The sequence below is a fragment of the Neoarius graeffei genome, chromosome 8 (assembly GCF_027579695.1).
Source record: "Neoarius graeffei isolate fNeoGra1 chromosome 8, fNeoGra1.pri, whole genome shotgun sequence".
NCBI lineage: Eukaryota > Metazoa > Chordata > Actinopteri > Siluriformes > Ariidae > Neoarius > Neoarius graeffei.
The window spans coordinates 71664066-71677596 of NC_083576.1; the positions used below are offsets into that span (position 1 = coordinate 71664066).

Genomic DNA, 13531 nt, shown 5'->3' on the forward strand with positions numbered 1-13531 from the left:
CCTGATGCTTGTAGAAGGCACCTGTTACCTGCCAAAATGATTTTCCCCCAGAATGAAGCGTCTCACCGAGAAAATAATCACCACTTAATGTTCAGGGGGCTCGCATTATGCACAAGGAAAACACTGCAAAATTCAACACTGTAAAACGTTATTATTGCTCAGGCCTTTTGTTTTAAATTAAGCACAGTGACGAAACATCCACAGACAAAACGTAAATATGTCCAGTATTTATAAAGCTGTAGAATTTTGTACTGAGGTTACAAAGGATGGAAACATCCAGAGCTGGAGCCCCTGATTCAGGGCCAGAGCAGCAGCACCTCTATCTACGGATTTGAAAATGCGCAGTGAGGCGGAAACCCGACCAGCCAAATATAGTCCGGAACAAAGGTTCTGTCACACGGCTGTGAATACAATGTGGGCCGCCTCACATTTACACACAGAGCGAGTGAGGAGGGGAAAAAAAAAAAAAAACGCCAGCCAAAGCCAAACATTTACTATGTGATGGTTATGGGAGCAGATTTCCGGAAACAAAACAGCAAATGACTGAAATCGCCGCATACAGATGTTGAAAAACCCATATACTCCATGTCATGCTGTTCCTCTTCTCACCTGGAGCTGTTACAATGGCTGAAATGAACACCCCGGTACTGACAACAATGAGCCCAAATTAAGCAACTCTGTCCATCCTACTACCTCTGCTGTCACACTGGTGTGAAAATGGGACATTTTCATAAACAGGGCAACAACATTATCATTTATGTTAGTAAGCAGAAGATATACCGACGCTTGAAAGATCCAAACACTCGTTCCCAACTCCACGGTAATGAGAACGGCTGATAATGAGCATGGTGTTCAGATGCGGCGTGAAAACTGGGTCACCGGGCTGCTTTCTCACAAGTTCACCTTTTGTACCCTTTTAACTAGAGAAACATAATTGTACAGAAACATCATGAAGGTTCTAAACTGAACCTATATGGTAAGAACGCTGTTGTACCTTTGAGAGTACACACAATGGTGCAATTAACAATACATACTCCATCCATTCTGGCATATCGCTACAGTGACGTGGCCGCTCTGATGCCTTCAGCCGTCAAGGTGTCTCAGGAACATTACAGTAGTGGTTTCCTGTTGCCTTCTACTGGATGATTATAGAGGTTTTCTCCTCTCAATCATTCACACTCACACCTATGGACAATTTAGAGCCACCAATTAGCCTAACCTGCATGTCTTTGGACTGTGGAGGAAACCTATGCAGACATGAGGAGAACATGCAAACTCCATACAGAACGTCTCCCGCCAACCGCTGGGCTCGAACCCAGAACTTTCTTGCTGTGAGGCAACAGCGCTAACCATTTACACCAGGCAAGCTGGAGCCTATCCCAGCTGACTACGGGCGAGAGGCGGGGTACACCCTGGACAAGTCGCCAGGTCATCACAGGGCTGACACATAGACACAGACAACCATTCACACTCACATTCACACCTACGGTCAATTTAGAGCCACCAATTAGCCTAACCTGCATGTCTTTGGACTGTGGGGGAAACCGGAGCACCCGGAGGAAACCCACGCGGACACGGGGAGAACATGCAAACTCCGCACAGAAAGGCCCTCGCCAGCCACGGGGCTCGAACCCGGACGTTCTTGCTGTGAGGCGACAGCGCTAACCACTACACCACCGTGCCGCCCCAATACATACTACTATTTGAAAATACGATGTCCATATTCTATTGAATATAATAAAAGTGTGCATAAATAAAGGACTGAAAACTAAGTGCTCAGCACATCGGGTAATATCCACAGATCAGTTACGCGTTCAGTGAGGATTTTATACGGAAATCTAAATCTCAAAAGTATCTCCGAACTTAAGCTCTGTTTAGAAGGTGTATATGAGTTACATAGAAAAATGGCTTAAAAATACTGAAATGAAATGTTTCAACATTAAAAAAATACTATAAATAGTAATCAGTAAGGGCGGCACGGTGGTGTAGTGGTTAGCGCTGTCGCCTCACAGCAAGAAGGTCTGGGTTCGAGCCCCGGGGCCGGCGAGGGCCTTTCTGTGCGGAGTTTGCATGTTCTCCCCGTGTCCGCGTGGGTTTCCTCCGGGTGCTCCGGTTTCCCCCACAGTCCAAAGACATGCAGGTTAGGTTAACTGGTGACTCTAAATTGGCCGTAGGTGTGAATGTGAGTGTGAATGGTTGTCTGTGTCTATGTGTCAGCCCTGTGATGACCTGGCGACTTGTCCAGGGTGTACCCCGCCTTTTGCCCGTAGTCAGCTGGGATAGGCTCCAGCTTGCCTGCGACCCTGTAGAACAGGATAAAGCGGCTCGAGATGATGAGATGAGATGAATGAGTAATCAGTAAGCCATAATAAATGAAACAAAGTCAATATTTGGTGTGAGACGAGTCAAACCTTTGCTTTAAAAAAAAAAAATAGTCGTCTCAGGTCCAATGAGTGCAGTTTGATAAGGAAATGAGCTGTAGGTTTTACTGAGCATCTTCCAGAACCAGCCACAGTTCTTCTGGACACTTTGACTGTCACACTCGCTTCTTCATTTTGCCCCAAAACCCAGCAGCCTTCATTACCTTTTCTTTTTTTAATCTGAAAAGTGCTCTCTTAAAGTGTAATATGCTGCTCAGATGCAAACATTTTTTTTCCCTGTAACATTTAATTTTGTGTTGGAGAACGAACGTTTGGAACTCTATAATGTTTTTGTACTGACTCAATAACGTAGAAGTCATAAAATAGAAATCTATAACAAAGTTTGTATGAAAAAAAATAAGGTGCCTAAGACTTTTACACAGTACTGCATATGGGCGGAGTTTGGCTAAAAAAGAAGTGTGTCTTATTTATGCACAATGCCGATCTAGGACTTATCAAATTGTGTCACATGAGGCCAGTATGAAATATAACATTAAGTAATACTATCATCCATTTAAAATGGCTAAATTAAACACTTACGGAGCATGATATTACAAAACTACTAAAGAATAGGATGTGCTGGAACAAGTGCTCTTTTATCAGCTGCTGAATAATGAGAATGGAAGCCATTTTGTAATTGGGAGCCAAGTTGGTAAATTTACAGTGATTACTGTGATAATTGCAATGAGCACTATTTATATAGATATACAGTGGTGCTTGAAAGTTTGTGAACCATTTAGAATTTTCTATATTTCTGCATAAATATGTCCTAAAACATCGTCAGATTTTCACACAAGTCCTAAAAGTAGATAAAGAGAACCCAGTTAAACAAATGAGACAAAAATATTATACTTGGTCATTTATTTATTGAGGAAAATGATCCAATATTACATACCGGTATCTGTGAGTGGCAAAAGTATGTGAACCTTTGCTTTCAGTATCTGGTGTGACCCCCTTGTGCAGCAATAACTACAACTAAACGTTTGCGGTAACTGCTGATCAGTCCCGCACACCGGCTTGGAGGAATTTTAGCCCGTTCCTCCGTACAGAACAGCTTCAACTCTGGGATGTTGATGGGTTTCCTCACATGAACTGCTCGCTTCAGGTCCTTCCACAACATTTTGATTGGATTAAGGTCAGGACTTTGACTTGGCCATTCCAAAACATTAACTTTATTCTTCTTTAACCATTCTTTGGTAGAACGACTTGTGTGCTTAGGGTCGTTGTCTTGCTGCATGACCCACCTTCTCTTGAGATTCAGTTCATGGACAGATGTCCTGACATTTTCCTTTAGAATTGTCTGGTATAATTCAGAATTCATTGTTCCATCAATGATGGCAAGCCGTCCTGGCCCAGATGCAGCAAAACAGGCCCAAACCATGATACTACCACCACCATGTTTCACAGATGGGATAAGGTTCTTATGCTGGAATGCAGTGTTTTCCTTTCTCCAAACATAACGCTTCTCATTTAAACCAAAAAGTTCTATTTTGGTCTCATCCACCCACAAAACATTTTTCCAATAGCCTTCTGGCTTTTCCACATGATCTTTAGCAAACTACAGACGAGCAGCAATGTTCTTTTTGGAGAGCAGTGGCTTTCTCCTTGCAACCCTGCCATGCACACCATTGTTGTTCAGTGTTCTCCTGATGGTGGACTCATGAACATTAACATTAGCCAGTGTGAGAGAGGTCTTCAGTTGCTTAGAAGTTACCCTGGAGTCCTTTGTGACCTCGCCGACTATTACACGCCTTCCTCTTGGAGCGATCTTTGTTGGTCGACCACTCCTGGGGAGGGTAACAATGGTCTTGAATTTCCTCCATTTGTACACAATCTGTCTGACTGTAGATTGGTGGAGTCCAAACTCTTTAGAGATGGTTTTGTAACCCTTTCCAGCCTGATGAGCATCAACAACGCTTTTTCTGAGGTCCTCAGAAATCTCCTTTGTTCGTGCCATGATACACTTCCACAAACGTGTTGCGAAGATCAGACTTTGATAGATCCCTGTTCTTTAAATAAAACAGGGTGCCCACTCACACCTGATTGTCATCCCATTGATTGAAAACACCTGACTCTAATTTCACCTTCAAATTAACTGCTAATCCTAGAGGTTCACATACTTTTGCCACTCACAGATATGTAATATTGGATCATTTTCCTCAATAAATAAATGACCAAGTATAATATTTTTGTCTCATTTGTTTAACTGGGTTCTCTTTATCTACTTTTAGGACTTGTGTGAAAATCTGATGATGTTTTAGGTCATATTTATGCAGAAATGTAGAAAATTCACAAACTTTCAAGCACCACTGTATCTTGCCAATATACTGTCAAATGCTTGCCATCTTTTTTTATCACTGTATTAATCTTTTTTAATGTCACTTCACATGACATTTGACAGCAAAGAAAAATAATATTTCTTTATTCAGTCCACATTTCCTATTCCTGATTATTATTTTTTTCGAGTGGTTAAGATGCCAATGAAAAATCTCCATCTCAGATGCTTCTAGTCAAGAATTTACATCATCTCAATGCTGCACCCAGAAAGTCAAATTTGGTTCCTGACTCACTAAAGTGAGTAAATTTCATCGTATTAAAATTGACATAACTTTTGAAAAGTCTTGGTCATTAGTCACCAACTTATCATATATGAAATATGTTTCTTTTCAAACTGAAGTTTGGACACACCTACTCATTCATATTAATGAGAGTGTCCAACCATGTGACTGGTATTGTATGTGATAAGTGACGATTATATTCTTACAAGTTAATAGTAACATGGATTAGCAAATGATGCTACAAAACTTCAGTTAAGCTAATAGAAGTCTTTAGCTAACAATATATCGAGGATATTACACACTGGCCCAAAGATATGAAGTTTATCTTTGAGTGGTGAATGGATATTTCACGAGTGAGTGAAGCAAACGAGTGAAAAATTTTTCAACACTAGAAGATAAACTTCATATCTTTGCGTCACCGTGTAATGTTCTTTACATTACATGGACACATCCACAAACAAACAAACAAACAAACAAACAAACAAACAAACAAACAAACAAAACCACCACAATTTAATGAAAAGAATTTTAATGTTGAACTGGTTCACCATTTTGACAATGGGAGTCTAGTCAGCGGGAAAACACTGGGAGTGACATCATCGGTGTGAAATATCAGGAATTATTATACAGTACATACAGGACACTTTTTCGATGGAATAAAAACGTGTTCTATTCCCTTCTAGCGGGTTTGATAGCATCATTTGGTTTGACAGCATGCATATCGTATTGTTAGCATATCGCTTATCCTGCGTGTATTACACCACTCTACGCAATGGAGAATGAGGGTTGAATATGGTTTACAATACTGCATGGTTGTCAAGACAACATGACGTCACACGATGGAGACATAAAAATTCCGCGCTAGTGAGTGACTGTGACAATTTGTAAACTCGTCTTTGACTCGTTCAGTATCATGCTAGCTGAATGGAATATATCTGATACTCAACGCCAGCCAATATTATTTAAGTATGTCACTCAGATCTGCGATGTATTTTGTATGAAAAACGTGAGTTTTTCAACACGAGAAGATAAACTTCATATTATGTAGACACATTCACAAACAAAAAGGACCCAAATTTATCAAAACAATTCATTGATTTCCTCACGAGTGACGTATAGAGATTTATCTCATGGTTTTGGTTCTCCATGTCCCGGATGGAGCTCGTATGAAAAATACAAGTGGCGTACTTCCCAGTAAAACACTCATGTCTATGTAATATAAAGTAATAAATACCATGTTGCAAATATATAGCTATTATATCGAAAATTAACACTAGCTAACATACTGAGAGCTAACACTCGCCACCAAACTGAAAGTTATGACGAGTAAAACTACTGAGCACTAACACCAGTTAACATACTGAGAGCTAACTCAAGAGCTAACGCTAACAAGATATCGAAAGCTAACTCTCAATAAAATATAATTAGCGAACATGAGCAAGAGCTAATTGTAGTTAAAATCTGTAAAAAAAATTATATATACACGTTACTCACCTTCATATGTTCCACTCTCTAGTAAAGCACCACTTTTCTCTAATTCCATAAACCGGTCGACACTCACAAAGTTGTAGTCCACGCCTGGGACCTCGCCTTCTTTCGGCTGTCGCGTGGTGCCTGGTAATAGAGAAAATGTGCTTTTCAGAATTCATGCAAAGGTTACACACACACACACACACACACACAATATATATATATATATATATATATATATATATATATATATATATATATATATATAAAAATCTGTTCTGTTTTGCCGCAGCGCTATTAAATTCTCACTTATGATTACTCAAGAAACTGTTGAAGTAAATTTCTATAGCAGCAGCTCTGACCATAATTATGACTACAGCTCAAATAACAGGTTTATATTAATGCACTCAGTCTGACGCGTTATCATTTCTATAGCAGCAGCTCATTCACGGGGACTTGCATGATGGATAATGGATATAATCTAAGGCTAATAATAAACGGACAAAGAAAAAACAGGTTTTATTAAGTCATTGGTATGGTTATGTTTATTTCACATTTATGGAACGTGTCTCACATGTTATCGCTTTGTAAAGGTTTTCCTCCATGTTAAAGTCTTCAGGACGTTATGTATTTTCCGGTTTCTGGGCAACAAGACAAGCTGCAGGTTAAAATGTAAGTAAAAGTCAGCGTGAACTTGACTTGTGGACTTTCCACAATATTAAATTCAATTACAAATTGTTAAAAAGTACGATGTGTTGCTTATTAATACAACCCCAATTCCAAAAAAGTTGGGACAGGGGCAACAAAAGACTGAAAAACTTGCGCAATACTTGAAAAAACTAATTTGGTTAATTGCCAACAGGTCAGTAACATGACTGGGTATAAAAAGAGCATCCCAGAGAGGCGGAGTCTCTCAGAAGTAAAGATGGGGAGGGGTTCACTGCTCTGTGAAAGACTGCGTGGGCAAACAGTGCAACAATTTAAGAATACCGTTCCTCAATGTAAAATTGCAAAGAATTTGTGGATCACAGCGTCTATGGTACATAATATCATTAACAGATTCAGAGAATCTGGAGAAATCTCTGTATGCAAGAGACAAGGCTGAAAATCAACATCGTATGCCTGTGATCTTCAGGCCCTCAGGAGACACTGCATTAAAAGCAGACACGTGTCTGGAGTGGAAATCACTGTATGGGCTCAGGAACACTTCAGAAAACCATCATCTGTGAAAACAGTTCATTACTGCATCCACAAATGCAAGTTAAAACCAGATATAAACAATATCCAGAAACACCACCAGCTTCTCTGGGTTCCGAGCTCTTTTACGATGGACTGAGGCAAAGTGGAAAACTGTCCCAAGGTCTGACAAATCAAAAGTAGAAATCCTTTTTAGAAATCATGGACACCACGACCTCCAGGCTAAAGAGGAGAGGGACCATCCGGCTTATCAGTGCGCAGTTCAAAAGCCAGCATCCGTGATGGTATGAGGGTGCATTAGTGCACATGACATGGGTAGCTTGCACATCTGGGAAGGCATCATTAATGCTGAATGATATAAACACATTTCAGAGACATGCTGCCATCCAGACAAAATCTTTTTTCAGGGAAGGCCTTCCTTCTTTCAGCAAGAGAATACCAAACTGCTTTCGGCACAAATTGAAATTGCATGGCTCCAGAGTAAAAGAGTCCGGGTGCTAAACTGACCTGCCTGCACTCTAGACCTGTCTCGTGTTTAAAACATTTGGCACATTATGAAGCACAAAATACAACAAAGGAGACCCAGAACTGTTGAGCAACTGAAACTGTATATTGGGCAAGAAATGAACAACATTTCTCTTTCAAAACTACAGCAATTGGTCTCCTCAGTTCCCAAATGTTTACAGTGTGTTCTTAAAAGTAGAGGTGATGCAACACAGTGGTAAACATGCCCCTGTCCCAACTTTTTTGAAACGTGTTGCTGATATCAAATTCAAAATGAGCATATATTTTCTCAGTTTCAACATGTGATATGTTGTCTTTGTACTATTTTCAATGAAACCTAGGGTTTCCAATGATTTGCAAATCTTCATGTTCTGTTTTTATTTATAGTTTACACAGCGTCCCAACTTTTTGGAAATGGGGTTGTAAATTAAGACGTAATCACTGGCTAATCGATTGTCTAAGTCAGGGGTGGGCAATTATTTTTTCCATGGGGCCACATGAGAAACAGAAAATTTTGTGGAGGGCCGGACCAAAAGGCTGAACTAAATTCTGCATAATATTAATTGTATTTCTTTATATAAAACAATAAATAACATTGTTTTTACAAGCTGCTAAGACTGGTAAGAGTATGGAAAAAAACGAGGTTGCCTTACAAAAGATTTCATTTATTCAATCAAATTTCCCAAAACAATGGTTAACAAAATGTGAACGTTTGTAACATTTTTTTTTTCAGTCACATTCACCCCAAAACACAATAAAGACATCACAATATTGTCTTTCTACTCCAAATATCAAGCAAGATACATCATATTATAATAACGATGCCCACATTTGTAGTCTAATCACCTCATTTGGTGTTTTTCAGTTTTTTATTTGTTCAGTGAGCGAAATCTAGTCTCTGTTGGTCTTTAACGAGTGCATCAAAGTCAGATTAAATGTCTGAGGTGGAGATGCGAAGCACAGCTGACAGATGATCATCAGTCGATTCGGTGTAGGTATCAGATTGGCTCAGGCGCCTGCTGGTGACGTCACAATATGTGATTGGCTGGACCGTTTGAAGGATGACGTACAAGTTTGTGGTTGGTCTGGACAAATTACGGAAGTAGTTATCGCGGGATTAGGTTTCGGGGGATTTCATGTCATGTTCATGTCGCGCGCATTGCGTTTTTGTTGAACACAACTTCAAAATAAAAGCAATGCACATTCAGTCCATGCATGGGGTAAAATTAGAAAATACGTTTATTTTGGAATTTCTAATTAACCTTACGCGGGCCGGTCAGAATGAACTAAAGGGCCGCATGCGGCCCGCGGGCTGTAAAATGCCCAGGTCTGGTCTAAGTGGACTAAAACGTCTCAGGACATGCTGTTATTGGAAAATCATCAACTTCTTCGCAATAATTTGGCAGCTTTGTGTCGGATCACATCACACCACAGTGACCTTGATTATTTTCCTATAACAGCGTGCCTGTATTCCTATAAGTGTGTTTCATTCCTTATGTAATGACTGACTGTGCTGCGAATCAAGCCGTAGACACCAGCTTAAGTCCTGACTCTAATCTAAGAAGCAGTGAAATATAAGCAGGCTCTGAGCTACAGATCTAGCAGCGTTGATATAATTTTATCCTTAAAACTCTCTCAGTCCCTTCACACTTCTCTGATCCCTTCAAATTCTGTTAGACTTTTTTTCTTTTCTTTTTTTTTTTAAGAGTTCAAGTTAAACTTGAAATGAGTTTCCAAATAGAGTCGGGAAGAGTGAACTGCCCAGTTGGAGACAGAAGTCTGCAGTCAAGCCAAATCTCGGCTAGCAGCAGGTTGCTGAGCTTTACAGTGACCCCCTGACGAGTCGCTCTCACACAGAGACAAGGCAGTGACAAACCTGACACTCTTCACAACTTCCTGCAGGATTTCGACCTCCATCACAGTTACCACAGTAACACCACAGTTACGCGTTCAAACTCCGGAGACTGAGTCAACGAAAGATTCGAAGGCGTTTAAGATAAATGTTAGCGCGTTGACGGGGATGAGGACAGGGAGTACATTAAGGATGTCGTTTTATCGGAGCTCATAGCGTGAGAACAGATATGCTATTACAGGTCTTCAGAGAAGCTTAATAATCATAATCAATAACAACAAGCATCCTGTAATCAGGGCAACGTGATTACACGAAACCCTGCAGCTCCTGACCGAGGAGAAAGATTGAATCATGAAACAGAAATGAGATTTGCATCGTGAGTACAAGGTGTACAGGAGAGGACTCTTGTATAAAGGATCTCCTACGGTATCAAAGCATCTTTTGTTAGGAGAAAATTGGAACCTTGAAGAAAAATTGACTTGAGAGAGAAAATCTGAATATCATGCAAGAAAACGTACATTGATATCGAATCACAATCATGAGCGTTGCTTCAGCCAACTAATATCAGTGATGCTATTAGAGCGAATATGACTTTAAAGTGTACTGGTACTGGTCATGCTTACAACATTAATCGTGCTTTATGTATTACTTATAGACAAAAGACATGCACATTCAGTCAAAAAACACCGTAAAAGCACTTCTGTGGACAATTTTATTTCGTGAATTACCCGCGGGGGCAGAATCAATGGGGAGCAGACATTGCCGGACGGAAGTGACGTACAGTCGTTGATTCCGGGTTATCGGGTGCGAGTAAGCAAACAGTGTTCTGTGGGTCGAGATTCGAGGTGAAAGAAGGTGTTAGGCCCCGGTCACACCGCCCGAACTTTGCTGGAGCGTTCCTTGAACGGTAGGGAGGGGGGGCCGAATTTCGACAACGCTCGTCACCGCACACAAAATGGGAAAAAAATCGAAAACACGGGTGTTGGCTTAGCGGTGCATCGCTGAAGCCGGTGTTGCTTTAGCGTTGGTTTAGCGGTAGCGAGCGGTAGCGAGCGTTGGTTTAGCGGTGACGCGAGCGTTGGTATAGTGGCGTTCTGCGCATGCGGGCTTTGGCTTGGTGGGGGTATAAAGTTGGTTTAGCACCAATCATAGCAAGTCTCTCAGCATCCATGGTGATACAGTTTTACTGTAACTTTGAGCAAATTCGATATAGATGAGGTCTGAACTCAACGGCAGCTCGATTCCAAATGAGCTCCTGGTCCATTTCTCCCCGTATTTATAACCAAATTCTGGTCCCGCTCTGACACCTCTATACCAACGCCAAACCAAAGTTCATCGCCGCCATGGATAGCTGCTTCAACGCCCGACACCGTTCCAGCAACCCCGTGTCTGCTTGTAAAACACTTACAACCGCTCCACCGAAGTTTGTGCAACGTTTAATCGCCGCCCGGGCAACGCTAGCGAAGCAGCGGTGGTCCAGCGTTCAAGATTTCTGCGTTGGCCTAGCGGACCCAAGCGTCCACGAACTTGCGTCTAGCGGTGCCAAACTTTGACTGGGCGTTGGTGGAGCGGGGGTGAACTTTGCCGGGGCGGAAAATTGCCCCCTCCTCACCGCTCGCAATATTTTGTACAGCTCAAAACTTTCGGAGCGGTAGGAGGGCCCCTCGAGAAACATCAGCGGTGGCCGAGCGTATACAGCGTTGCTTTAACGGGGGCCAACTTTTGTTAAACGGTGGTGAACGGTTACGAGCGGTGATGAATTTTTTTCACCGCTCCAGGAACGCTCCAGCAAAGTTCGGGCGGTGTGACCGGGGCCTTAAAGAAGCAAAAATACGGCTAGCAACTTTGATTAGAGAGAAAGAAGGCTTGTGAGGACAGCGAGTCATCACATTCTAGTGATTCGGAGGAGGAAACTGCCGCAAGAGATGTGCGTGACGGTAGATCCAAAATGGCTACCACTCCATGGTGTCGACGTGGGCAGTGCTCTGCCATGAGAACTGACATTGCTGTCAAGAACATGAACTCGTTGCAGACCGCTTTGACGGCTGCATTACAGTCCATCCACCCCGAATCTGCACGAATATGTCCTTCACAAACCGTCCCTGGAAATGGCCTTCGTTGACGGCATGATCCGCAGGTACCTCCGGGAACCAGCACCTGAAGGGGAGCTGATGAACAGTCAAGTTCCCAGTCAAGTATCTTCAGAACACGTTGAATAAATACAGATCTAATACTTGTAGTAGATCTTTATTTTATGGCACATATCGATTATTTCATGGCATTATGTGCAGGTAGGTTTGCAGTCGGACAAAACAACAACTGTGCGTCACTACCGGTGCTGGAACAGCCCGTGAAGGAGGCAACATGTCACTGGCCATGCCTGACTGACGGAGCAGTGACTTAAAACCTGCACGTTCTTGACAAGAGCTTATGACGAACGTTACATGACGGAACCACTGGTATCATACGTGATCTTTTGAAAGAGCTAGTAATTAAAATTCACTACAGGCACACTTTGACAAATGCACACTGTGTACGTTAAGCCTGGTTTATGTTTCATTATGAACACGCTAACATCCAGCTAACAGTCGGGCATTTCCTTTGAGAACAGTTTTGGTTTTCAGGACATAAAAAAATTAAATAAAATTCGGCCGAGATTTCTGATGTTTTGAGAATGTTAACAAATAAATGTTCTTGTCATGTTTTGTTAGGAATGTTAAAACTAGTGTTTCCATATTTATCTTCGTTTCTACCTGAGAATATTGCGTGAGCAGATACAATTAGGCTATGTTCAGACTGTCAGTCAAAATCCCTTTTTTCCATATCCAATCCGAATCTGATCTTCCTGACTGACTGACCACATTATACTGTACACCCATCCGCCTGCTGTTTGATGCAGTTCTCTAATCGGCCGATCCCTTGACAGCAGCACAATACGTAAAATCATGGAGATACAAATCAAGAGCTTCAGTTCATGTTCACAATGTTCAAACATCAGAATGGGGATATATGTGATCTCTCTCTCTCTGTGACTTTTACTGTGCCATGGCTGTTGGTTTGAGCCAGATGGACTGGTTTGAGTATTTCAGAAACTGCTGATCTCCTGGGGTTTTCACACACAACAGTCTCTAGAGTTTACACAGAATGGTGCGACAAACAAAAAAAACATTGAGTGAGTGAGTGGGCGACAGTTCTGTGGGTGGAAACAAATGCCTTGATGATAAGAGAGGGCAGAGGAAATTGACCAGATTGGTTTCGAGCTACCAGGAAGAATATAGTAACTCATATAAATCACTCTTTACAACTCAGGGCTTTCCCCAGAAAAAAAAAAAAAAATCAGAGTGGTGGTATTTCTGGCTCAAACCAACACCCATGCCAGAGTGGTGGTAAGAAGAAGAAGAAGAAGAAGAAGGGGGTACTGATGTGAAGCCCAGCCCGTAAGGGCCGGCTACGAGGGAGGTCCAGGGGCATGCTCCCTCGGAAAATACTGAAATTAGAAACTTCAAAATGGTGCATTCTGGTGGCATCTA

At 41.7% G+C, this 13531-nt stretch overlaps 1 protein-coding gene across 1 annotated transcript in view; it reads right to left on the reverse strand.

Moving 5' to 3' along the window:
* The window catches only part of magi2b (membrane associated guanylate kinase, WW and PDZ domain containing 2b), a 485372-nt gene that overhangs the window by 220773 nt on the left and 251068 nt on the right, over positions 1 to 13531 (reverse strand). The window contains exon 3 of the mRNA XM_060928197.1: positions 6473 to 6592. Coding sequence (XP_060784180.1) covers positions 6473 to 6592 — 120 coding nt within the window. The remainder of the gene's footprint in view (positions 1 to 6472; positions 6593 to 13531) is intronic.